Raw genomic sequence first — 25132 nt, forward strand, 5'->3', positions numbered from 1 at the left:
AAACTGGTTCCCAGGGACGATGATATATAGGTAAAGGAATATGCTACTTACCAGTATGCATCTGTTCTTGGCATGTAGGGCTGCTGACATTCATAGCTATGCATAGATCGCCGCCTAGTGTTGGGTCCGGATGATTGCACATTGTTGTCCTGGAAGAGTCTTCGAAGTATCACGAGATAGGTGGCTCCTCTCCGGGACAACAGTGCGCATGGGCATCCTCTCCATCCTCAGATTGTTTTTTGCCATTGTGGCAGAGATGGAGTATGATACAGTAAGTGATGTCCATGCTAGAGATTAATTCTGAGTGCTACAGCTGCGACAGGCACCGGGGAGGAGGGCCGGCGATTTGAATGTCAGCAGCCCTACAGCCAAGAACAGATGCATACTGGTAAGTAGCATATTCCGTTCGAGGCATGTGGGCTGCTGAATTCATATCTATGCATAGAATGGATAGCAGTCTCCCCTTTAGCGGTGGTTGCCCGTGCCAGCTGCAGCAGTCTGAAAAAGAGATTTGAGAACAGCCTGTCCTACAGCTGCTTGGAGTGTAAATCTACACAGTAGTGTTTGGTAAATGTATGTATGGTAGACCATGTGGCTGCTCTACATATTTCTTCTAGAGGAATGTTTCCTAGGAAAGCCATGGATGCCCCTAACTTGCTTGTTGAATGCACTCTTGGGGGAACTGTTAATGTGCGTTTATCTTTCTGATAACAAATTTGTATGCACTTAACAATCCATCTGGCTATACCTGATTTTGAAATGGGGTTGCCTTTATGCTGTGGTGAAAAGGCAACAAACAGTTGCTTAGTTTTCCTGAAATGTTTTGTCCTGTCTATATAGTACAGGAGAGCTCTCTTACGTCTAGTGTATGTAGAGCTCTTTCTGCCACTGAATCTGGATTTGGGAAGAACACTGGCAGTTCTATTGTTTGATTGATGTGAAACTGGGATACCACCTTTGGCATAAATTTAGGGTTTGTACGTAGCACTACCCTATTTGCGTGAATTTGGATGAATGGCTCCTGAATAGTTAGGGCTTGCAGATCACTAACTCTTCTAAGTGATGTAATCGCCACTAAAAAAGCCACTTTCCACGTAAGGAATTGTATTTCACACGAGTGTAGAGGTTCAAAAGGTGGTCCCATCAGTCTGGTTAGAACCACGTTCAGGTTCCAGACAGGTGAAGGTGGGTGTCTTGGAGGAATCACTTGTTTGATTCCCTCCATGAAAGCTTTAATAGCAGGTACTCTGAAGCGTGAAAGGTGCTGCCTGTTTTGAAAATAAGCTGCTACTGCAGCTAAATGTATACGTATGGAACTGTAGGCTAAATTGCATCTGTGTAAATGTAACAGATAACATATGATGTTTTGAGTTGATGCATCTAGCGGATTTACGTCATTATTGTTACAATAGATGACAAATCGTTTCCACTTTGCCGCATAGCATGCTCTGGTTGTAGGTCTTCTTGCCTCCTTGATAATATTCATGCAGTCAGGAGGCAAGTTTAGGTAACCAAACTCTATGACTTCAGGAGCCAGATCGCAAGGTTTAACTGTTGCGGATCTGGGTGCTGAATGTCTCCATGGCTCTGCGTTAAAAGACTGGGTGTTAATTGCAGCCTTTGATGAGGCACCACGGAAAGTTCTAGGATCGTGGTGTACCACGGTTGCCTCGCCCACGTTGGAGCGACTAGGATGAGGGTCATTGAGTGTTGTCGTAGTTTGCGTGCCACTAGTGGTATGAGCGGGGCTGGTGGAAAAGCGTACGCAAATCTGCCTGACCAGTTCATCCACATCGCATTGCCCTGAGACTGCGGGTGTGGAAACCTGGCGGCGAAGCTTTGCCATTTTGCGTTTTCCCTTGTGGCGAACAGGTCTATCTCTGGGTGACCCCACTGCTGGAAGTACGGGTGCAGCACTGAGGGATGTATCTCCCACTCGTGCATCTGGTGGCTGTGTCTGCTGAGCAGATCCGCCATGTGGTTGTCCCTGCCTGGGAGGTGTTCCGCCATGAGGAATATGTTCCTCTGAATGGCCCACTTCCACATGCTTTGCTCTAGATGTATATTAGTGGCTAAAGTAAATCAATTACAAAACAGACAAATAATGTTACCACACTAACATTATTAAGGATAATAATACAAGAACCAGGTTTTGAAAAATCAACAATCAATAATGAATAAATCTCATGCAGAATTAGACAAGGTGGTCGACAACCTTGTCTAATTCTGCATGAGATTTATTCATTATTGATTTCTATTTACTTGTTGATTTGGAATCTTTATGTTTGATCCATTAGCAGTTTAGACTTATGTGTGATATACCTGTGGAATATTCAATATACGCCCTGTATATCCTCAATGCATTCTTTTGTACCCCATTTTTGATATATGATGAATTTCTATGTCATTAAGTAAACAAAAAAAACTTTTTTTCAAAACCTGGTTCTTGTATTATTATCCTTAATAATGTTAGTGTGGTAACATTATTTGTCTGTTTTGTAATTGATTTACTTCAGCCACTAATATAGAATAGTGTGAGTACTCAATTTGATCCAAGTCTCAGATTGGCTGAATTCCAACAATACAAACAAAATCCCTTGCTGGCCTAATTCTATAATAGTTTATCTGCCCAAGCCCGCAAGGGTATATTGGGTTGCTCACCTCTTTCTAATTCTTGCTCTAGATGTGACAACTGTGAAGAGTGTGTCCCTCCCTGCTTCTGTATGTAGTACATGGCAGTCATGTTGTCCGTGCGGATCAACACTACTTTGTTGCACAAATGTACTTTGAACGCCTTCATTGCCATAAAGATTGCCATCAGTTCCAGCAGGTTGATGTGCTTCCTCTTTTGCTGTGTCGTCCATAGTCCCTGCACTGTGTAATGGAGGACATGCGCTCCCCATCCCAGGAGAGATGCGTCCGTCGTCAGCACTATTTGTGGTACAGGCTCTTGGAACGGTCGTCCCGCAAAGGTTTTGTGGGTTCCACCAATGCAGAGAGTTGTATGCGCGACCGGTCACCAACACTGGGTCTGTTAATTGTCCTTGAGCCTGGTTCCACTACCGTGCTAAGCATTCCTGAAGCGGACGCATGTGTAGTCTCGCGTGAGGGACTATGAAGATGCAGGAGGCCATCATGCCTATCAACTGCATAAACACCCTTGCTGTGAGCGAGTGTTGGGGTCTGAATTTTTGAATCAGTAATTGAATGCTGTTGATTCTTGCCAAATTTGGCTGCGCCTTTGCTGCCAGAGTGTCTATTGTTGCCCCCAGGTACTGTTGTACGTGGGTGGGCTGAAGATGAGACTTTGGGTCGTTTAATGAGAACCCGAGGCTGTGTAGGAGGAGAATAGTGCGGGACATGTGGCTGGCACATTGCTGGGCTGACTTTGCTTGGATACGCCAGGCGTCCAGGTAGGGATAGACGTGAATATGGTTCCTCCGTAGGTGCGCAGCTACTGTCGCTAGGCACTTGGTAAACACCCTGGGGGCTGTTGTCACCCCGAAAGGCAGGACCTTGAACTGGTAGTGCTGATTCTGTATGGTAAACCTGAGATATTTCCTGTGTGCTGGATGTATCGGTATGTGGAAATATACGTCTTTTAGGTCTAGTGTTGCGAGGAAATCTCCCTGACGAAGCAATGGTAGAACCTGCTGTAGAGTGAGCATGTGAAAATGTTCTGACAAGATGTATTGGTTTAGGGGCCTGAGGTCCAGTATTGGCCTGAGAGACCCGTCCTTTTTGGGGATTAAGAAGTACAGCGAGTATACCCCTGTACCCTGTTCCCGTACAGGTACGAGTTCTATGCCCCCTTTTTGCAGCATGCTGATGACTTCTTGCTGCAATAAGTGTATGTGCTCTGCGGACATAGGACAGTGTCTTGGGGGTATGTTGGGCGGAGTGGAGGTTAGCTCTAGACAATAGCCGAACTGGATAAGTTGTCTCACCCACCTGTCTGTGGTAATGCTTTCCCAGACTGGCAGGAACCGTTGTAATCGTCCCCCGACCGGTGTTACATGGTCTGGGGGCAGCGACAAGGCGTCACTGTTTAGTATTGGCGGAGGATCTGGTGTTGTTATTCCCTCGTCCTCTGCCTTTGTTGCTGTTGCCACGGTATCCACCTCTATTGTTTTTAGTATAGGTGGTCTGCGTGTTCCCTTTATTGTATGGAGTCTGCTGGGATGCCTGGCCTCGTGCAGCTCCTCTGTTACCGGAGCGACGAAAGGAGTCTCCTCTGAACTGTTGTGACTGCAAGGCACCCATAGACTTGGCTGTCTCAGTGTCCTTTTTAATCTTCTCTAATATCGTGTCCACATCAGGAACAAATAAATAATCGGGGTTCACAGGCTGATTTAATAATGTGGTTTGAATCTCAGGTTTGAACCCAGAGATGCGTAACCAAGCATGTCTCCTGAGCATGACACTTGTATTGATGGCCCTGGCTGCGGTGTCTGCTGCGTCTAGCGCACATTTAATAGATGCGTTAGATATGAGTTTACCCTCTTGTATAAGTGTCTCTGCTCCCTCCTTGTAGGCATCAGGCAAATGTTGTAGCAGTTGCTCTAGTGTGTCATAATGAGCCCTATCATATCTGGCTAATAGCGCTTGTGTATTAGAAATTCTCCATATATTAGCTGCTTGAGCAGCCACCCTTTTTCCAGAAGCTTCTAATATTTTCGACTCCTTGTCTGGAGGAGGAGCATTACCAGTGGTTTGTGAGTTGGCACGCTTACGAGCATTTGATACCACCAAAGAGTCTAATGGCAGCTGTCCCTTAATATATGTAGGGTCCACAGGTGCCGGCCTGTAGTTTCTTTCGATTCTGGGGTTAAGAACCCTTGCTCTTGTGGTTTCCTTGAAAATGTCTCCTGAGTGTTTAAGGACACCTTTTAACATTGGCAATGTTTTGACTGATTTCTCTGAAGTGGAAAAAGTGTCAAATAGAAAGTCTTCTTCAATTGGGTCAGCAGCATTTCTACATCATGATTGTGTGCTGCCCTTTCTATTAATGCGTTAAACGCAGCCGTATCCTCTGTTGGCGAAGTCTTGACAGGATAAGAAGGAGTGTCAGGAATAGTCTGTGACTCCCCTGGGTCTACAGGGTCTGTCCAGGCTGGAGTCTGGTCATCCTGATCCGTGTCCACAGGGCAATTAAATTCTTCATAGTAGTCATACTCCATATACTCATCATTGCGTGTGGGTGAGTATGCTGAGGTGTCTTGGCCATGGTAACTTATAGTCTCAAAAAGGACAAGTGATGTGGAAGAATCCCTTTTCTTTTTGAGTGGAATTTTATATGTTTCAAGAGGATTTTCTGACCTGATCTTCCTCTGATAAATCGTGAGTCTGCCTGTGTCGGAGTCGATATGCAGTTTAGACTGTTCATCACAGGAGGGTTCTTGGTACACAACGTCCTCCTCCAGAGAATGACTCCTTTTCCCCATGGACACCTTATTGGACGTTTCGATCCCCGTCTTCGGATCGAGCGCCTTAGGCCGTGCAGTCGGGGGCAGTCCGAATTTTATCGGTGGAGTAGTATTTGTCGACTGACTGACCTTCTTCGGGGCTGGCGTCGTCATCGGGTCGACCGACTTTGTCTTTTCGCCAATACGTGTTTGGCCTTGCGTTGACTTAGGCGCCTGTTGTGGTGGAGGCGCCGCCTTTTGCCTCGACTCGACGTGGTCCTTCGAGCCGGTCTTGGACTTCGGCTCGAGGCCTTTGACAAACTATGGCCTGTCGACTCGTTGCTTCGGATCGAGACCCGTCCGAGACTCGAGTCCCTTGTTTGTGTCGCTGTCCGTCGACGTCAACCTCGTCGGCTCGACGTGCCTGACTTTGGATATGGACTTCAGCGTACCGATCTTCGGGTCGACACTTTTTATTTGCGACTCCGCAGGGTTGTCGACACCTTTTTTCTTCGTCGAACCCGATGGATCTGAACTCTTCGATCCGAAGACTGTCTCCAGCAGTTTCGGTTTCGTTTTCGACTCCACGGCTTTCGGTTTCGATTTACCCAGTGACTGGTAACGTTCAACTGATGGCTCGCGTGATAAATTCTTAGCCGGGCCGAGGCGCGGGGCTATAGAACGTTCGTTATGATCTTGGCTAAGGCCTGTTGGCGATGCCTCGACCTGAGCCCTTGGAAGTCTTTCTGTGTCCGTACCGGGCCCCGCATTCACTGTTGGGCCTGGTTCATCGCTCGAGTCGTCATCGACGGCTCCGATGGCCGCTGCGTCGTCCCTTACCTCGACGATGTTTTCATTCTCGACGCTTCCTTCCTCGTCCTCATAATAGTTGGAGTCATGCTCCGAACCGGGATCCGACCGCTGTTCTGGATCCTCAGTCTCGACGACCTCATCGTCTTCTTCATCGAAGATATTCACCGGGTCAGGCGCTGGCTTCGCCATCGTTTGTCTCGCTGCGCGCCGAAGTCGAAGCGTCTTCTTTGATCTGAATTTGGCACAAGCTAGGCAGTTGGCCTCATTGTGCTCTGGAGATAGACACTTGTTGCACACCGGGTGTACATCAATGTGTGGGTATTTAGAATTGCAAAGGGGGCATCGTTTGAACGGGCTCCGTTCCATCGACGATCGGGCCTCTGGTGTCCAAAAGGCCACGCGGCTCTCTTCGACGTCCTGCTCGAAAAGAACTGGAACAAGTACTCGGCACCGATCAAAATAACAATACCGACGAGCCCGAAGGCCTTTTGGCCTTTAGAAAAAGTTTCCGAACTTGAGTAAAGAAATTACATCCGAACCCAATGGCGGAAAAAAACAATCTGAGGATGGAGAGGATGCCCATGCGCACTGTAGTCCAGGGGAGGAGCCACCTATCTCGTGATACTTCGAAGACTCTTCCAGGACAACAATGTGCAATCATCCGGACCCAACACTAGGCGGCGATCTATGCATAGATATGAATTCAGCAGCCCACATGCCTCGAACCAAAGGATTCCCTAAAGTAACAACTCTACTACAATGACTATGGGCCAAACCTGTGGAGATCAGTTCTTTGGAATGAAGTGCTTACTATTAAATGTATCTTTATGCTTCATTGTGGGTTGTTCACATGGTTTATAGCAAGGGGAAAGGACATAACAGGAAGAAAGAGAAATACAGGTGAGGGTTGTAAAGCTGTTACAAAGAAGATGCAGCATGAACAGAAAAAACATGTTGGAAATATAAATGGTTTAGCGTAAACACGACTTGCAATGCCCATTTTTCCACTCACGTCAGCTTCATATCTCACAAGAGGTTCGCTAACTGTGAAGGGTTTGATACAGGCTAAAGTCTATCTGTAGTAGGGCATAAAGCTATATAACAGGGCTTAAGTGTCTGGAGGTAGTTGGTTGTCTGTAAACAGTGGTATACAAATTCTAGTTTTGGTGTTCACCTGCCCCTTGCTGACCTCTGGTACCAAAGACTGGAACTGTAAGTGTGATGATTACCAATTTAACTGCGATACTGTTTTCCCCAAAGGATAACATTGAACTGTTCTGAAAACGTTTAAATTGAAAAATATTTTTCCTGAAAAAAAATATTTACCTTATTGCAAAGATCTTGGTCTTAAAATAAAATACAAAGTGTATTTTTCTAAAATTGGTGAGGACCTCCTTTAGGAGTTGTGTGTCCATTATTGATCAATGCAATAAATGTCTTAGACTCCTCTGTGTTAGGCCTAAGGCTGCTTGCCCACACTACCACCATTAGAGCACTGTGGGTTTTACATTGAGCCCTGTATACATTTTGGGAACCCCTGGACACTGCATGGTATTACCACTTAGTGGGAATATCATATACTGAGTCAGCTTCCTACAAGAAGGAAGCAAAAGAAGGAAGCAAAAGAAGGAGCAGGTAAGCTGTACAATAACGTGCTGCGTGCAGAATGTGAGGAGCTCTGCAAATAGATTATCCCCACATGCAGTAACCCCAATAAAATGTATTCAAATGCAATATATTTAAATATCTGGGAATCGGATAGAAACGCCCCCAAGTTAAAGGCCCTAGATTAACTCTCAGTGTTGTCCCCAGTAGGTAATTAAAACTTAGAAAAAAGGTTAAAAACAGAGTTAAAAACCCACATAATAATGCCGTGTGATGTTGCCTAACGATAGCCTCGAGAAAGTCACCGCTGGGCTACCTGTCCGCTGCGCGTCCGCGCCATATTTGTCTTTCAATCAGTTCCAACATCAAAATGCTGCTCAGCTGTGCCACAAGCTGTCTAAAATGGCATCCGTCAGGGCACACCAAGGTCGGCAAGGATGCGTTCCAGCTCCCTCTACACAACTGGGGAACCCGTGGCAGACCAGGGAGCTGGAGCAGGAAGCTTAAGAAGGAGCAGGTAAACCCTGCAATAAAGTACTGCGTGCAGTATATGAGTGTAGTAAAGCAGGATCTTTAGATACTCGCACTTTTTGCCTGGTGTCAGTGTGTTTTGACTTTAATTTAGTGGGATCCTGTTAACCAGGACTCTAGGTGCAGTGCTCTCGCCTCTAAAGTTTATGGTAAATACTTTGTACACCCCACAATTGGCATACTGGGGTACATTGTAAGTCCCTAGTATATGGTACTTAGGTACCCAGGACATTGGCACACCGGGGTCTCCCATGGGCTGCAGCATGTATTTTGCCACCAATGGGAACCCATGCAAATTGTGCCCGCAGAGCTGCAATTGTGGTCTGCGTGAAATGGTGCTGGCACCCTTCAATCTAGATATAAGGTTTCCCTTAAATCTCAGTCACTGCACTTTTAACCTATAAGTCACCCCTAAGGTAGAGCCTTCAGTCCAAGGGCAGGGTGCATGGTTCTAAGTGTTTAGGTACCCCTGTACAAGCAGAGGTGCCCCTACAAATCCCAGACTCCATTCCCTGCATAATCGCTGCTACGAACCTGGTCATGTCAGGTATCAAACATCTTGGAATCATGCCACTACACTGATTCCAGTGCTAGTTGCATGATACCATGTACTTGGGGGTTACTTAGAGGACCCGCCTAATACCTACCCGTGTAGCCATACAGGGTCTGCCTGACAGCCGGTGCTGCTGCAGACCCTAGACAGTGTTCTGCCCCCTGCTGATGAGCTTAACTCTGGCAGGGGAAGCTGTACAAAGGAGTTCCTGCAAAGGAGAGGTGTGACCACCTCTCAATTAGAATTAGATAGGGTTGGGGCGATTCGAGTGCCACCAGACTGCATTGAAGGGCACATTTGGTGCCTTCCTTGCATAAGCCAGTTTTGCCCAGTTCAGGATCCTTTGGCTCCCACTCTGGTGTGAAGCTACAAATAAAAGGGGAATGTCAAACCCCCTCCAGCTCCTCCCTAGGGAGGTGACCAGAGCTCCTCCGGGTGCCCACTGGATTGTGCTGTGTTGAATATTGGCCCCAGGGAGCATCTGACTGGCTAAGCCTGTTGAGTAGCATCCCTGACCTCCTCCGACCCCCAGGTTAGGTGGGTCCTCACATAAGAGGTCCTTCCCCTTTCTAGGGATACTTAATGGCTTCCCTGAGAGTAGGTCCGTAGATTCGTCCTGACAACAATTTCAAGATACGACAGACTGTCATCTGAAAACGGTTTAAAGACTCTTCTGCTGGTGGACACTAGAAAAAGACTATTCACGGTTAGAAGATTCCTGCTGCAACTCGTCCCTGTGCTTCAAGTTCTGTAAATCCATGGCCATGTATCCTCTGAGTCACCAAGGACTTAGCCTGCATCCAAGAAAGAAGGAATCTCCCTTGGAGTGAAGGAGCCACTCCATGCATTCGCAAGCACCTACCTATACGTTTGCTGATCCTGTTGTCCCACGAACATTGCCTGGCTTTACAACACAGGAAATGGTTTGTTGGTTTTTCAGAGGTCTGAAGAGTCTACTCTGCAACTTGAGCGACTGTAATCCTTTCCAGAGAGCGTGAACCACCTCCCTGTGCACCACATCTGTTTGCCATTACCAAGGCTTGTTGGCTCCCTCGACAAAAGATCTTCAAGCTCCAAGAAGCCCCAGCCTCCAGCATTACACAGCTCCAAGAACGACGTCCTGCCTGCATACTCTGCATAGTGGACCTTCATCTCCTAAATGCTGTTGAGGCTTCCCTGAGACTTCCTGTGGGTGCTGCCAGAGGGTCCTAGAGGGTGCTCGATTCCTGCTGGCTCCCCTGCGTGCGGAGGGCCAGGTCTGACTTATCCTTGCTGAGTTAGCCCCACAGACCTTGCTGGTCTGCAACACAGCATCTTCTCCCGCAAACCGTTGTTTAGATTTGCCAAGGCTTGTTGGTGGTCCAGCCAGCCACTGACCTTCCTGCACTGGTCGACTGGCATGGGACAGCTCGTTGACAGCTCCAGGGCTCCTTCATCGTCACCTGGTCTCCACATCTGCCGCTTCAACCTCACTGTGCTACAGTAAGAACCTCCAACAAGGGCTGGTATTGTGCTCCTGTACCTCCTGCTCACCTCCGGGTGGTTAGGACTCTGTGCCCTCTGCTTTCAGGTTTGTCTTATCTGGATTCCACATCCTGGCTCCACCGTCCTGGTCCACGAGACTCTGTAGCTGCTGATCCTCCATGATCGTCCATTGGCATCAACAAGGGTTCTGACACCACTTCACCCCTATGCACACGGGCTCCTGGTGTAGGTATTTGGGTTTTCTGGGTATTCCGGTGGGAGCAGGGGGGGGGGGGGGGGCAGTAACTCTCCAACCTTCCTTGATCCAAGTGGTTCCTTTCGGAAGGCTCTTAGAACCATACAAATCCAACTGCAACTTACCCAATGTTATTCTATGGACATCTGACCCGGTGTAGCCACTCTGCAACCAGGCGCCTTGGGGTCCCTGGATACTCACCTTGGCTGGTTCTATGCTTCCCCTGGGGTCCACCATTCTTGGCTATTAGTCCCTTTGGTAACCATTTCACATGACACTATTTTAGTATATGGTTTGGCCCCCCACAGTGGCCCATGTATTTTCTTATGCTACTTATCTGTTTCTGAAGTATTTATTATGTGTATTTGATATCTCCGGCTAGCAGATATACCGAGTTAGTGTCTGTAGGAAGCTGGCTCTGTATATTCTATACCAAAGTGAGGTATTGTCTGCATAGAGTCCAGTGGAACTCAAAAGGTAGGCAGAGGTGAAAGTAGACAGAACCGTACTCTCTATTTGGGGTAGTGTAGTCGAGCAGTAAGGCAGGATCAGAGGACACTGTTAAGCAGTTGTTGTACACACTCAGTCAGTAAATTAATTCACACGCTCAAAGACTGAACTTCAGACCAATGGTTTTTGTATAAAAGAAAATATTTCAGTTATTTTATTTCCTAGAACCAAGCAAGCCTGGCAAAGGTAAGTGATGAGTACTTTGCAGTAAATATACAGTTGTAATATATTATGCATTGTAATGGTATATGCACTTTGTTTTGACTTACAGTATTGTTGCAGAGAAATGTAATGCTTTGTAAATAAAGTACATACATTTGAATGGGCTTTTCAGTAAAATACCAGGTAAGTTACTTTTTAGATTACTTTTCTTACTCAGAGTAGTATACCTGGATACTACTCTGGGACATTTCCTGCAAACAATGGTATCCTATGGAGGAAAATAGTGTTATTGGTTTTAAGGTAAGTATACGGTAGTGGGAGTTGAGGTTCTGGGGGTAGACTCAGGAGTCCCCCGGGGTAAGGGATGCACTCTTGTTACACCCTCAGCGTTACTAGGGCGGCCGGGTGCCGAGTGCTGAGGCCCAATGTTATCCAATGTGGGATAGGGGGCATCCGGTTGGTGGCAGCTGACCAGGAAGTGCCACTTGGTTGTGGGAGCAAGGCTCCTAGAATTTAGCTCAGGGCAAATGGGGAAACAAACTAGCACTATAGGTGCACCCTCAGCGGCACTAGGGCGGCCGGGTGCAATTTCGACATCGGGCGCCCTGTTGTTTGCAATGGGGAACCTCCAGTTTGCAAAGGCACTGCAGGCTTGGGGACAAGGTCTTCTGGGTGCGACCACCACTTTGAGAGGTAAGTTGGGGGTTGGTTAGGCACCGTCGATTTGGCCTCCCAAGGCAATGGGGCGTCGGGTGCAGGGGTGCTTTTTAGGGTTTCATCTTCTTACCTGCTCCTGGTCGCGGTTGGGGGCACTTTCCAGATTTAGGCTGCAGGCGTCGGCTGGGGCTTGAGGCAGGTCAGGGTTTGCCGGATCTCGGGTCAGTATCGCCAGGGGTCCACCTCGTGGTGTCTGCCCACTGAAACTCGGGCCGTGGAATGCAGGTGCAGAGTGGTGCGGATTCGCGGTGTCCGGCCGGAGCCAGAGGTTGCAGGGTGAGCAAATCCGGTGTTCACGGGAGACACCGTCTTTTGTGGTTGAAGGTAAGCAGGTCTTCCGGGGTTTTCAAGGTTGTTGGCTGCAGGACACACCAGGATTTCGTAGGAGCAGGTTCGAGGTGGAGACAGGCCGGTACGGCTGGAGCCAAGTCAGTGAGTGTCTTGTTTGCTACGGCACGGCTGTTCAGTCCGTCTTCTTTTCTTGTAGTTGGTTCTTGTCTGAGGAAGCAAGGTTCAGGGGTGGCCCTAAATACTAGATTTAGGAGTGTTACAGGTAGGTAAAAGGTTGGGAACAATGGGTCCCTTCCCTGGGGAGGGTACACCCCCTTTTCCCTGGTTGTCTGAGTCCCCCCATCTGCAAGATGGAGGGGACTGAGAGTTGAGCTTCACTTCACCTCTCCCACCTGAGGGGTGGAGTTCGCAGAAGTGGGGAATCCGCTCTTCCTCACTAGTTTTTCCCGCCGGTTCTCCCGCCCAAAGTGGGGGTCAGAACCAGTGAGGACCAGTTGCTGAAAGCAGCAAGTGGCCTGGGAAAGCTCACAAAGGCAGCAAGCCTTTGACGCTTCCCCTTCGCTGACCCTGCCCATCCTGGGGGAGGAGGCTTGGCAGGATGTGCGTTGTTTCGGGTCACAGAGAGCAGTAGGCTCTTGCCCAGGGGTCCAGAAACATGTCTGGTGGTGGCAGCTGTAGAGCAAGTGACCATCACCACGGATGCAACTCTAGCTGGTTGAGAAGCACATCTGAACGGCCTGACAGTCCAGGGTCAGAAGCCATCTAATTAATGGGTCTTCACATCAACCATTTGGAACTTTTAGCTATTGACCTAGCCCTCCAAGCCTTTCTTCAAGAGATTTGCAGCCAGGTGGTTCTTGTGTGTACAGATATGAGCAACTTGTTCTATCTCCAGAGCAGGGAGAAACACACTCCCCTCAGCTGTCAGCCTTAGCACAACAAATCTGGTGCTGGCCATCCATCACCAAGTACATCTCCCAGCAGAGTGTCTTCTAAGATTGGACAATGACTGTGCAGACGTGCCCTGCAGGACGCAGCAACAAGTCCACAAATGGGAACTCCACCCACAAGTCCTACTCCGTTAATGTCAAAGATGGGTACTCCAAACATGGCCAGAGGCCTTTTCTTAATGTTTCCAAAATTACAAAATGTCCAGACTTCGCCACCAGGTTTCCACACTCTCAGACCATGGGCAATGCTCTGTGAAATAACTGGTATCTTTGCATACACATTTCCTCCTCTCCCACTTCTACTGTACGTAAATAGGAAGCTCAGGCAAATATCCCTCACTCTGGTCACTCCAACCTTGGCCATACAACCATGGCTCTCAACCCTTCTAGAGATGTCTTATCGCCCCTCATGAGAAGCTTCCCAAGTAGCGGACCTTCTCACACAAAACTGTGGCATTCGAACATCCTGACCAGAGAGAGCTCAACCTGGAGATTTGGCTCCTGAGGTCCTGGAGCATGGGTATCCTCGCCTACTTCAAGAGTGCATGGATATGCTCAGGGAAGCCCTTAAACCCACTACACACACCTGCTATGCAGCTAGGTGGAAGTGCATTATCTACATCCGGATTCCAAACCATATAAACCTTCCTATGCCTTTCATACACGACAATACCTCCTGTATCTACAAAGCTCAGGGTTGGCCTATACATACATTTAGCTACAACCAGTCCGCTATTACTGCATATAAGCTGAACAGGGAACACTCATCACTCTTCAAAATCCCTGTCAGTAAAGATTTATTGAAGACTTTAAATATGTTATCCTATCAAGGGTACATCCAGCCCAATTCAGGAATCACAATATTGTCCTCATCAAAATAATGGGGCCCTTTTTCGAGCCACTACATTTCTGACCTATGCAGTTCCTGTCTTGGAAAGTTACCCTCCTTGCAGCTATAAATTCCCTTAGACATGTCAGTAAACCTGAGGCCCTCACAATGCAGGAAACTTTTTTCCAGGTTAACAATGACAGTGTGGTGCTTAGAATCCATTCTAAATTTCGAATTAAGGTGGTCTCCCCATTCCACCTCACCCAAACAATCAAGGTCCTAGTCTTTTTGGGACCTGACTTGGTAGCTGAGAGAGCACTCCACACACTTGATATCAAGCGTACTCTTGTGTATTATAAAGATGAAACCAAGTCCTCTCACGAGACACAAACATTTGTGATCCTTTCTCACAGCCTCATAAAGATCATCCCAAATCTAAGGCAGAGATGGTCAGATGAATTGCTAAATGCATCCAAACCACTTACATCAAAGCTGCCTTCCCCACCCCAGGCCATACTCCACCTCAAGCAGGGTGCAACTATGGCTTTTCTTGGGAATATATCCATAGACATCTGTGAAGCTGTGAAATGGTCCATTCCACACATCTGTGTAGATATTCCTGCCAGGCAGCAAGCCAGAGTTGGTCAAACATTCCTCAGGACTCTTTTTCAGACCTCTGCACCATCTACTGGCTAGTCACCGCTTAGGGGGTACTGCTTTATAGTTGATGCAGAGCATGTGTATCTACAGCCATAAATGCTACGAATTAAATATGCTACTTATTCTGTAACCATCTGTTTGTTTTGTGTGTAATGCTGCAGATTCACATGCGCCAACCCTCCTGCCTGGAAGTCCATGTTTGTTAAAGATATCTTTACCTTCACAGTTCTCTTTTCCACATGCATGCCACTACTTTATTCACTACTTCAGAGCTACTCTCACCTGTTGTATGAAAAACCATTTAACAATAAAAAGGAAAGGTTCCCATGAGCGTACACGACCAGAGGAGGCATCACCGAGACCTTGTGACTCTAAACGCTTCTTAGAAGAAAAACAAGTTTCAATTGTCTGAGCCCAACTCTAGATGGCAGAAATATGCAGAGCATTTGTATCTATAGCCACACATGCGAGAAATATTTATTTACATGCGTTTGTATGGTTTTCTCTTTTGGTGCCTTCCTATGCCAAAACACTACATTTATTGATTAGGATACACAGATGCTTGTTACCTATTATGAATTTCTTAACCGCTTAAGTGTTTATTAGGGTATACAGATGCTTGTTACCTATTGTTATGAATTACTCCCTCCCCACATCATCTGTCGGCCTTTGGCGCACACTGGGGAGGGGTGGAATGGCCCCTGCTTAGGGATCGCCACAGGAGAGCGAGCGATCCCCAAGCAGGGATCCACCCTCTAGCTACCAGGCATATGTGAAGCGATCCTCTAAGGGGGATTTCAGTGTTTCTGCCCCTCCGGAGGGCAGACCCAGGGTGTCGGGGCAGAGAGTCCTCTAGACACCAAGGATTGTGCCCTGGCATTGGCCACTCCCACCCCAAAAGGGACACATCAATCTACCTTCCCCTCCCCCCAGAGGTAGACTGGGGAGGTTTATGCCCATTTGCCCCTGAGGGGGACAGAAAGACCCCCCCCCCCCTGACATCTAGGAATTCACAATGGCACCAAACCAAACAAAAGTAGATGGCAGCCTACCCTGGCATCAAGTTGTACCGCTGCCCATAAGGGAAAATAACATCTTTCTGCCCTCTCCTCTCCCAGGGCCAGATAGGAAGATTGTCCCAATTGAGGAGGGTGGGGGGAGGGGTAGGAGGCCTCCTAGAGATTTTGCTTTTGGGGGAAACGAAAGGGGTACAGGCATTGCACTATAGCATTGGCCACACCCCCAACTCAAAAGGGACAAACCAATATTGCTGGCCCTCCCCAGGAGTAAACAGGGCGTTTGCCCCTGGGAGCAGAAAGTCCAATGGATGACAAGACTATGTTTTTTTAATGAAAGTCACACAACTCACCCCACTTGGATTCCTCCAGGTATCTCGTTTTTAGAAATGTGCAAGTTTTCTAGGTTTCCATAATTAGTGCTCAAAATCCACAGCTACCCAGTTTGCAAAAAAAAAGGGTCAGTTTTGAGTGAAAAATGTGATTTATCCAGGAGGCATTTTAGGCCATTTCCTATCACTAGGCTTACCCACCCAAGTGAGGTCCCATTTGTATCGAGTGTCTTGGGGGAATGCTGGGTGGAAAGAGGTTTGTGGCTACCCACAAACTTCAGAACTTTCCAACACTGAAATGAGGAAAGAATGTTTTTTAGTCATAGTTTTGCCAGGGATTGCGGGTCAACAACCTGATGAGTGCCATGCAAATCACCCCACCCTAGATTTCCCCAGGTGTTTCGCTTTCAGAAATATGTAATTTTCCTAGGTTTCCAGAGTTGCCTGTTGAGCTAGGGTCCAAAATCCATGGTATATTGCTTTTGTAAATCAGTCATCGTGACAGATGAAACCGTTGTTACAAATTGGCATTTATTTCCTACTCATTCTCAATATTTTTTTATTTCAACAGTCCGCTTCTATAGCAAAACCTTGAGGGATCACACATATGACAATATGATTCCTTGCTGAATTCAGAATGTTGTGTGCTTTTCAGAAATCTATAGCTTTCATGAATCACCCACGTGTTTCACACTGGTTTTCACAACAAACTGGAAAAAAGTTGAGTGCACAAAAAAAGAAAAGTGCACTACCTCGTTGAAAAATGCCAAAACTGTGCTAACAAATTTAGATTTTTTTATTCAGCTCTGCATGTTCCTGAAAGCTGGGAACATGGTGACTTAAGCACAGCAAACCGGTCATTGAATCTATTTTAGGGGAAAAAACACTTATTCGGAGCATTTTTTCCTAAAAAATGCAAATGTTTGCAATATTTTGCCTATTTTCTCGGTCTCCTCCAGGGGAATCCACAAATCCTCGATACCTTAAGAATCCCCAGAATTTTGGAAAATCAAGGATGCAAATTTGGCGTAAATACCTCATTTGAAAAAAAAGTTTTGTAGCCCTAAGCACGAACTATCTCAAATAGCCAAAAAAGAGCTCACCACTCAGGGAGGATGGGGGGTTGAGGGGTCAGCAGCTACATTTTGCCAGACATTTTTAAATAAAAGGAGCAATAACGTTACAATACCTCCAAAACAAATGCATCCTTTTTCCCATGTGACAGGTCCAGCTCTGTAACTTCATCTGAGCTTTCTGACTGAGATCGGAACAGCCTAGAGCGATGCCTAGGCTCTGGAATAGGAGACCCGATGACTTCCTCCAATATTTCCTGATTTTTCAGAAAGATAAAATAAAATAATGTTCTACATTTTGTTAAACATTCACAAATTAATTTGTTGCCATATGTTTTCACGCTCTAATGTATTTACTAGTCAGTGATAATGCAAACAGTGACCATGTATCTCTAAGACAGACTTTACAAAATGTTGCCGACTGCAGAAGAAAAAAAACAACTAAAAAAATACCTTACAGCTTTGATAATATGGCTTCTTGTAATATTGCTCATTCAATGTATTATATGGTATGCTCCTTGTCTCCCCTCTCATCTACCCCTCCTAACTAATAAATGTCTTTAGATGTGACTCATGAACATTCAATTTCTACGTTCTAGTTGAGGGGCAGTTGATGGTGCTTAATATACTTTGTGTATTCTATAGCGCTTTCCACTTAACTCTCGTTTTACACTGGTGATGAGTTAACTAAGACTATGCTGGGGGAAGTGGGTGACAGCTTAAGCACTTCCTGAGGGAATCTTTCCTAAGACCTTCTGTACTGGGTGATTGCATATTTTTTTCTCAGCATCACATTGGACTTTTTTCTTTGCACTCCTGTCTGGAATGATTTTGTATGCTATGATTTCTCTACAGCTTTTCCTAGGGTGCATCAAATGATCTTTGTGTACTGTTCCGTTGTACTGTGTGGGGCTGATGTTCTTCACAGCTAAAGACACCTTCATCACTTGCTTACGGTTTTAATCTATTTGTTTTCTTTTATACATTATCCAGTCTTCTCAGCACGATCTCTGATTTTGTAATTGGCTCACACGCCCTGCACTTCATTAAAGAAACAGTCGCCCTGCACCTTCGCAGTGACTTGTGTCTTGGTGATTTGCTTCAGTAGACTCGCGTGTGAGTCGGATGACGCAGCAAAGCGGTTGTCGCTTCTGCTAACTTGAATTTCCTCGGGTAGAACAGCATCTTGTTAACAATGCGTCTTTTTTAATGTGTTTCATTTCCCTTTGAGGAGGACTGATGTGTATGTCCTGTACATTTTGTTTTGCTTTTCGATGTTATGGTGTGACGCATGCATAGTTGCTAAGGTTTCAGATTTCTATGTGACACAGAGCGGTCCAGGGAAGGCATGGCTAGGCAGTTCGGGCTGGACTGTTCCCATGAGGCACAGGGTCAGACTGATTTGCATATGGCCATGTCTGAACTGGGGTGGCAGAGTGGGCTAAAGAATGGTGATGGATTAAACGCAGATCAGTTGACTGGGGGTGAGTGCTTGTATTGTCAACACTCCGTCCATCAGTTCCTTTGGTTTTGCTTTGTTCGCCATAAGTTGGCAGGGTATGCTCAGACGTGAGTTCCTTGCTCACTTTGCCACTAGATTCGAGCAAGCCCGGCTGAAGACAGCTGCAATGCCAGAAACCGGTCCTGGGAAGCTTGTTTCCGGTCCAGGGAAGGCATGGCTTGGCAGTTCGGGCTGGACTGTTCCCATGAGGCACAGGGTCAGACTGATTTGCATATGGCCATGTCTGAACTGGGGTGGCAGAGTGGGCTAAAGAATGGTGATGGATTAAACCCAGATCAGTTGACTGGAGGTGAGTGCTTGTATTGTCAACGCTCCGTCCATCATTTCCTTTGGTTTTCCAAAGTCTGTAGCTTATTCTTGAGGCAGCTAATGTTAGAAATACACTTTGAAATAAGACCCTGGGCCTATCGCCATGCTTAGTTCCTTAGGTTGCAATACCCAATTACTTGTTTCCAGGTCTTCTAAGCCTAACAATGACCTTGGAATATGTTGCAAATCAGTTGGCCATCTCCTCTTTGGCTGTAAGGAAATGCTAAACGTTATTTTAAAATAGCCCGGCAGAGCAGATCCAGAGGCCACATTAATAAAGTTAATGTACCTGCTTTCACTAGTGTTCTGATGCAAATATTTTTTTTAACTAGACCCAATCTCACATTCTCTCTGTCTGAAGCTCCAGAAATTATTCAAGAATACATAGAAAAGAGGCTAAAAGTACTGGTATATCCGTTCGGCTATGCCAGAGTAAAATCTACCTTGCATAGTCATCCTTCCTATGTTTGTAAATCTAGTTTTCTATTGACAAGAGTCACAGCTAGAGCTCTCTTTATGAATTTAATCTCTGCATAGCCAAAGACTACCTATACTAGGTGTTGATCTTGGTGTCAAGTCCAGGGAAACCTTATTTGACTATGAGGACTTACAAGTACATTCTTTACGGAGTTTTATTACACTAAGCATCACCAGAGGTGCTGTAGAATCAACAATGATGTCAAGAGTTAAGTCTTCGCTGAGCTATAGTAAAGGAGAGAATTAAAGCTGGTCGTAGTTTAAAGTGGTAGCTAAATTCAAGTGCAAATCTACTGAAACGCACTGACTAGCAAAGGAGTCCCTAGAAATAAAGTCCGAATTAAGAAGTGCTCAAAAAAGGTATAAAGCACACGTATATGCTGCTAAAGCAGAGTATTCTACTAGTACAATCCTCAATGCATTCAACATCTCTTAACTTTATTCTGTAGTCCATTCACTAGGAAAACCACCTTGCACCTCCAGTAGTTAAATGTTCCCACTGAATGTGTGACTCCTCACTTTATTTTGAGGAAAAAGTTGCAAATCTAGTTATGACTCACACTGTCTCAGTTAATCTAGTCAATTTAGATTTACAATCTGACCACATTAAACAGGGAGTTAAGATTGACAGTTCACTTCACATGATTAAAACTCTTGGCTCTCTAAATGCTTATGAGTTTTGTAGCCTGGCCACTTCTTAACCCCCAGACTCAACCTTGAATCCTCTGCCCCTCAAGTTCTGTAAACTGGCATCAAATCACCAAGCACATCCCTTCCAATCTGTTTGCAATCTTTCACTGGTGTAGTGCCATCTGACTGGAAAAAAAGCCATAGTGATTCCTCTTTTGAAAAAACTTTCAGCTGACCCCTTGATCTCTAGTAGTTTTAGACCGGTTTCCTTGCTCAGTTTTCCAGTGAAAACTGTAGAAAAACAGGCCTACAAGCTTCTTTCTAATTTTTTATAAAATCATGATCTGCTTCATCCGGCACAGTCTACGTTTCGGATGGCTCATGCCAGGGAATCTACTTGTTAGCCTTGTTTGATGATCTTAGATTGGCAGCATACAAGGGTCATTAAGTAGCTTTAGTGCTACTAAACTTGGCTGCTTCCTTTGATACAGTAAATCATACCAACTTGATTTTTAGATTAAGGGAAATCATAATTCGAGGTGCGGCCCTCAAGTAGTTTGCGTCCTCTTTGCCAGGCAGAACACTAGTGATTCACCGCCCTTCTTTTGTATACATGTTTTGAATGGTAGTACAGGGAATCTCTCTATCTGAAACCTTTGGCAAAATTAACTGGAATTAACTTCATGAACTACGCAAATGAGACACAAATTACTGGGGGCTTACAGGATGCAGATTTGTTCTCAAGGTTATATGGTGGCAGTCAATCACTTCTCAGCAGGAGATCTCTCTGGTCCGTGGATTCTCTGCAGTGTAAAATATACAACGTTTTTGAGCCTTAATTGTTCAAAAACTAGTGAACAGATTTTCACAAAAAGCACTCTTTCTGGACCAAGATCTAGCTTTCTGCTAAATTTGGTGTAAACCCGTTTGGGCTGTAGCTTTGTCAAAAGTTCATATGGAAAAATGAATGTGGAAAAAGCGTTTTGGGACCTCCCCCTTGACGGATCCACCCGAAACATGTCAGTTAATAGCAGAGGTGGAAGAACATTTGTTTGCAAAATTACATGAAGATTCGCCAAACGGCGCCAAAGTTATTAGGAAAACAAAACATGCTTTTCCTATGGAAATGTGGTCCTAACTATAACTACACACTGCCAGTGTGTAAAAAATATATATATATATATATCTATATATAGATATATATATATTTGCAAATTCTTCAAACCTCCACATGCAGCGGCAGCGGCAGCGGCGAGAGAAGAGACAGACCCCACGTTATCCAGGCAAGATGTTATTTATTCCAAGTGCCTTCCAAAATGCAACGTTTCGAGTACTCACGTACTCTTGTTCACACACCACATTTCAAAAAACTGAAAGTTCTTTTATCTGCATAGTGCAGGCCCACCCTATTGGGCCACACCTACCACACGTGAGTCACATGGTTGTGCCTGATACTAGATAACAGAAATTTAAAGACACAGTACAAATGATCACTATGACTATATACAATTGTTGCATCAAGAAAACAACCACAGATTTATACTTCATGCTTGAATACATATTGTTAGCAATCCTGATTGATTACTGTTTGTAAGTAGAAAACAAAATTATGCGGGTGGCAAAATAGCTGCATGAATGCACTGATGTTGTTATACATCAAAATTTAAGATATATTTATAATATGCATGAATGCATAACGCACCTCGCATTGCATCAGAAAAACAAATCTGGATCATTCACTAAACAAAAAGCATGAAAAAAGTATTGTAAAGATGCAAAACGTGACTGTATAATAATAAATTGCTGCATGACCAGGCATAACTTCGTGTAGAGACAAAAAGTATATATATCACCAAAAAACAGCACCTTAGTGTAGAAAACACATTCTCAAGTTTGGTCCTATGTCATTATTATAAAAATTTAGGGACTATTTACAAGACAATTATGTTTGTGAAAAAAGTGCTTTAGTAAATTTACAGTGACAAAAAAACCACCAAAAGAAAACATTTCCCAAGTTACAGTTAAAAGACTACACTGCTCAGAAACCTGAACAGCTACCTCTGGTTTAAGAGACGGGACTACAGATTTACCTGATACAGGTGCTTGACTTCAAGATTTTGTATGTATAAACATTGCAAGTATTGCAATGTGATATGTTGGATAATCTCATGTTGAAACTTAAATTGTGTGATATATATGGTGTATGCAGAATATATACAATAGATCTAATGCTCTTACAGAAAATTGTGCATATCCTCTGTCGCGTTCAACCCATTGGGTTGTTTGCTGTCGAGTTTAATGATGTACTGCATTTCTAAACGGCGTAATAGTTTTTCACGGTCACCGCCACGTCTTAGGGGAGCAACAGCATCAATAACAAAATACTTGAGGCATGACAGATCCCTGTTATGCCTGCTGTTGAAATGGCGTGCCACAGGGTATGCCCCGTCGTGATTAACTATAGCACGAAGGTGCTGCAGTATTCTAACATGCACCTGTGCGCCGGTACTGCCTACATAACGTAGACCACAGGTGCAAGTTAGGACGTAAACCGCAAACTCCGTGCGGCAGTTGTAATTACCATGAATCAAAAATTCTGTTTCAGAAAAAGGAGTGCGGTAATGGGTGGTATTTTGTCCAAACTTGCATGCTCGACATGAGGAACATTTGTGGAAGCCTTTGCCTCCAAACCATTGAGTAATCATAGGCAATTCAGGGCTGGATTTTACTAGCTTACTGCGCATGCTGTATGCACGCCTGAATGTGACTACTGGTTTGTCTGGGATCCTATCGCGTAAGACTCCATCAGTTTTTAAGACTGCCCAGTGTTTGTTGATTATAGATTTTATCTTGCGATGCTCTCTACTGTACGTGGTTATTAATCTGGTAGCATTGGATGTAGCGTCGGTGTCAGGGGGTTTGGGTGCCAATAAAGAGTCCCTAGATCTTACTTTGCTCTTTTGCAATGCGGTGGCTAGACAGGTTTTACTGTAGCCCCTTGCCTCTAATCTCTCAAGCATTGCCGTTGCCCCCTCCTCAAACTTTTCCTGAGTATTACATATTCGCTTTAGGCGCAGCAGTTCGCCCAGCGGGATGCTCATGATGACATGTTTAGGGTGACCACTGCTGGCATGTAAAATACTATTACCAGCAGTGGTCTTTCTATGTAGGGAAGTAATAATCTTGTTGCCCACGATGTTGATAGAGACATCAAGAAAATCAGCCGAGGTATCGCTAATGTTGGAAGTGAAGAACAAATTAAATTGGTTCACATTAAGTGCATTCACAAAATTTTTAGCACTTGTAATGTCCCCCTCCCATACACAAAAAATATCATCAATAAAACGCATCCAATGCTTAACACGTTCAAATCCAAAAATGCCCGGTAAGTCCTGCTCCTCCCACAGTCCAACGTGCAAGCACGCGTAGCTGGGGGAGAAGCAGGACCCCATGGCCACACCACGTATCTGTTTCCAAATTTCCTTTCCAAACAAAAAGTAATTATTGTCCAAACACCATTGTACCAAATTGCAAATCATTTTGTTGTGGCTGTAATACATGCAAGACTTTCGCCCCAGAAAATGTCTTATACCTTCAATACCTTTCTTGTGTTCGATACAGGTGTATAAGGACTCAATGTCCAGAGTGATAATGCACCAGTTCTTCTGCCATGCTATGGCCTCCAGTTTAGATAAAAAATCACCTGTATCCTTGATATAGCTAGGTAAAGATTGGACATGCTCTTGTAGATAGAAGTCAATGTATCGTGAAATATTTTCACCCATGCTCCTAATCGCGGAAATAATGGGCCTCCCGGGTGTTGGATTCTGCATTTTGTGCACCTTGGGGATTAGATACATGTGTGGTATCACTGGATGTTCAATCAACAAAAATGCACATATATACACAGAACGCATTGTATTACATGCGTGCTAAAGGCATGCACAGTAAATGTCATACAACCATATGTCAGAGTTGGTGCCTCCGCAGTTGGTATGACGGCTGTTCTGTAAGCTGTACGATTCGCTGTCTTAAAAGGGTGGAAAGCAGGTAGCAAAAGTATGAAAATGAGGAAGGATGTAAACCCTTAAGTGTGTGTGTCCGCAAATGGTCCACATATGCACACCCTCCTCAGAGCATCAGTTAGCCACTGGCCGACACCGGGGAGGGATTAAAAGGCCCCTCCTGTGCAAGCACCTGAAGATTCCTTTTTTTAAAAAAAACAAATGCTGGGGGAAAAAGCGGAAACCCTTTTGCGTCTCTCCCCGCCCCACCAAGGTGTAGAGATGTCAAAGAATCCCCAACAAAGCGGAAGAAGCAGGCTCTCTCTTTGCTTCGATGGGGGAATAAATGCTAAAAACGTCTTTCCCAGGTGTCAGGGAGGCCGCGTTTGAAAGGGGAGAACCTCCCCTTTCAAACGAGGCCTCTCCGAAACGGTTTCCTGGCAGTAGATCGCAGACGTGGTATTATCCACTGCCAGGAAATTCACTAGGCTACCACAGAGATCGCTTTGGGTGTCAGCCCTCAAAGGCACTTTTTTTTAAAGAGAGGAGCTTTTTCCCAGCAACATAAACATTAGGGGATCCACACAAGCGACACTTCACTGGACTCCCCTTGATGTTTACTTTTCAGAAATGTTTGGGTTCAATAGGATTCCATACATGGTTGCAGACGCCAGGACTAATTAGTTCATCTACTATAGTTATCATTATCACCACAATATGTTTTGGGGCCTTCCCTGTCGTGGGCACTTGACCCTTCCACACAAGTGAAGTAGCATTTTTATAGCGAGACCTTGGGGAGAACGCTGGGTGGTAGAAAATTTCTGCTGGCCCGGTTATCCCAAAACTTCCCCAAACAGAAATGTGAAGTTTTTGCGAAATCTGAGTTTTGCAGGGGATTCTGGGTAAGAAAATGTTGGGGGGTCCATGCAAGCTACACCTTCCTGGACTCTCCCACGTCTAGTTTCCAGGAATATCTGGGATTGGCAGGTTTATCTAAATGGTCGCTAAGCCTAGGACCAAAAT

At 45.4% G+C, this 25132-nt stretch overlaps 1 protein-coding gene across 8 annotated transcripts in view; it reads right to left on the reverse strand.

Moving 5' to 3' along the window:
- C2CD5 (C2 calcium dependent domain containing 5) overlaps positions 1–25132 on the reverse strand; it is a 1003795-nt gene that overhangs the window by 345792 nt on the left and 632871 nt on the right. For all 8 annotated transcript variants that reach the window (XM_078674090.1, XM_078674088.1, XM_078674089.1 and 5 more), the window contains one exon: positions 17284–17424. In XM_078674090.1, coding sequence (XP_078530216.1) covers positions 17284–17424 — 141 coding nt within the window. The remainder of the gene's footprint in view (positions 1–17283; positions 17425–25132) is intronic.

This window comes from Lissotriton helveticus, chromosome 1_1 (assembly GCF_964261635.1).
Source record: "Lissotriton helveticus chromosome 1_1, aLisHel1.1, whole genome shotgun sequence".
Classification (NCBI taxonomy): domain Eukaryota; kingdom Metazoa; phylum Chordata; class Amphibia; order Caudata; family Salamandridae; genus Lissotriton; species Lissotriton helveticus.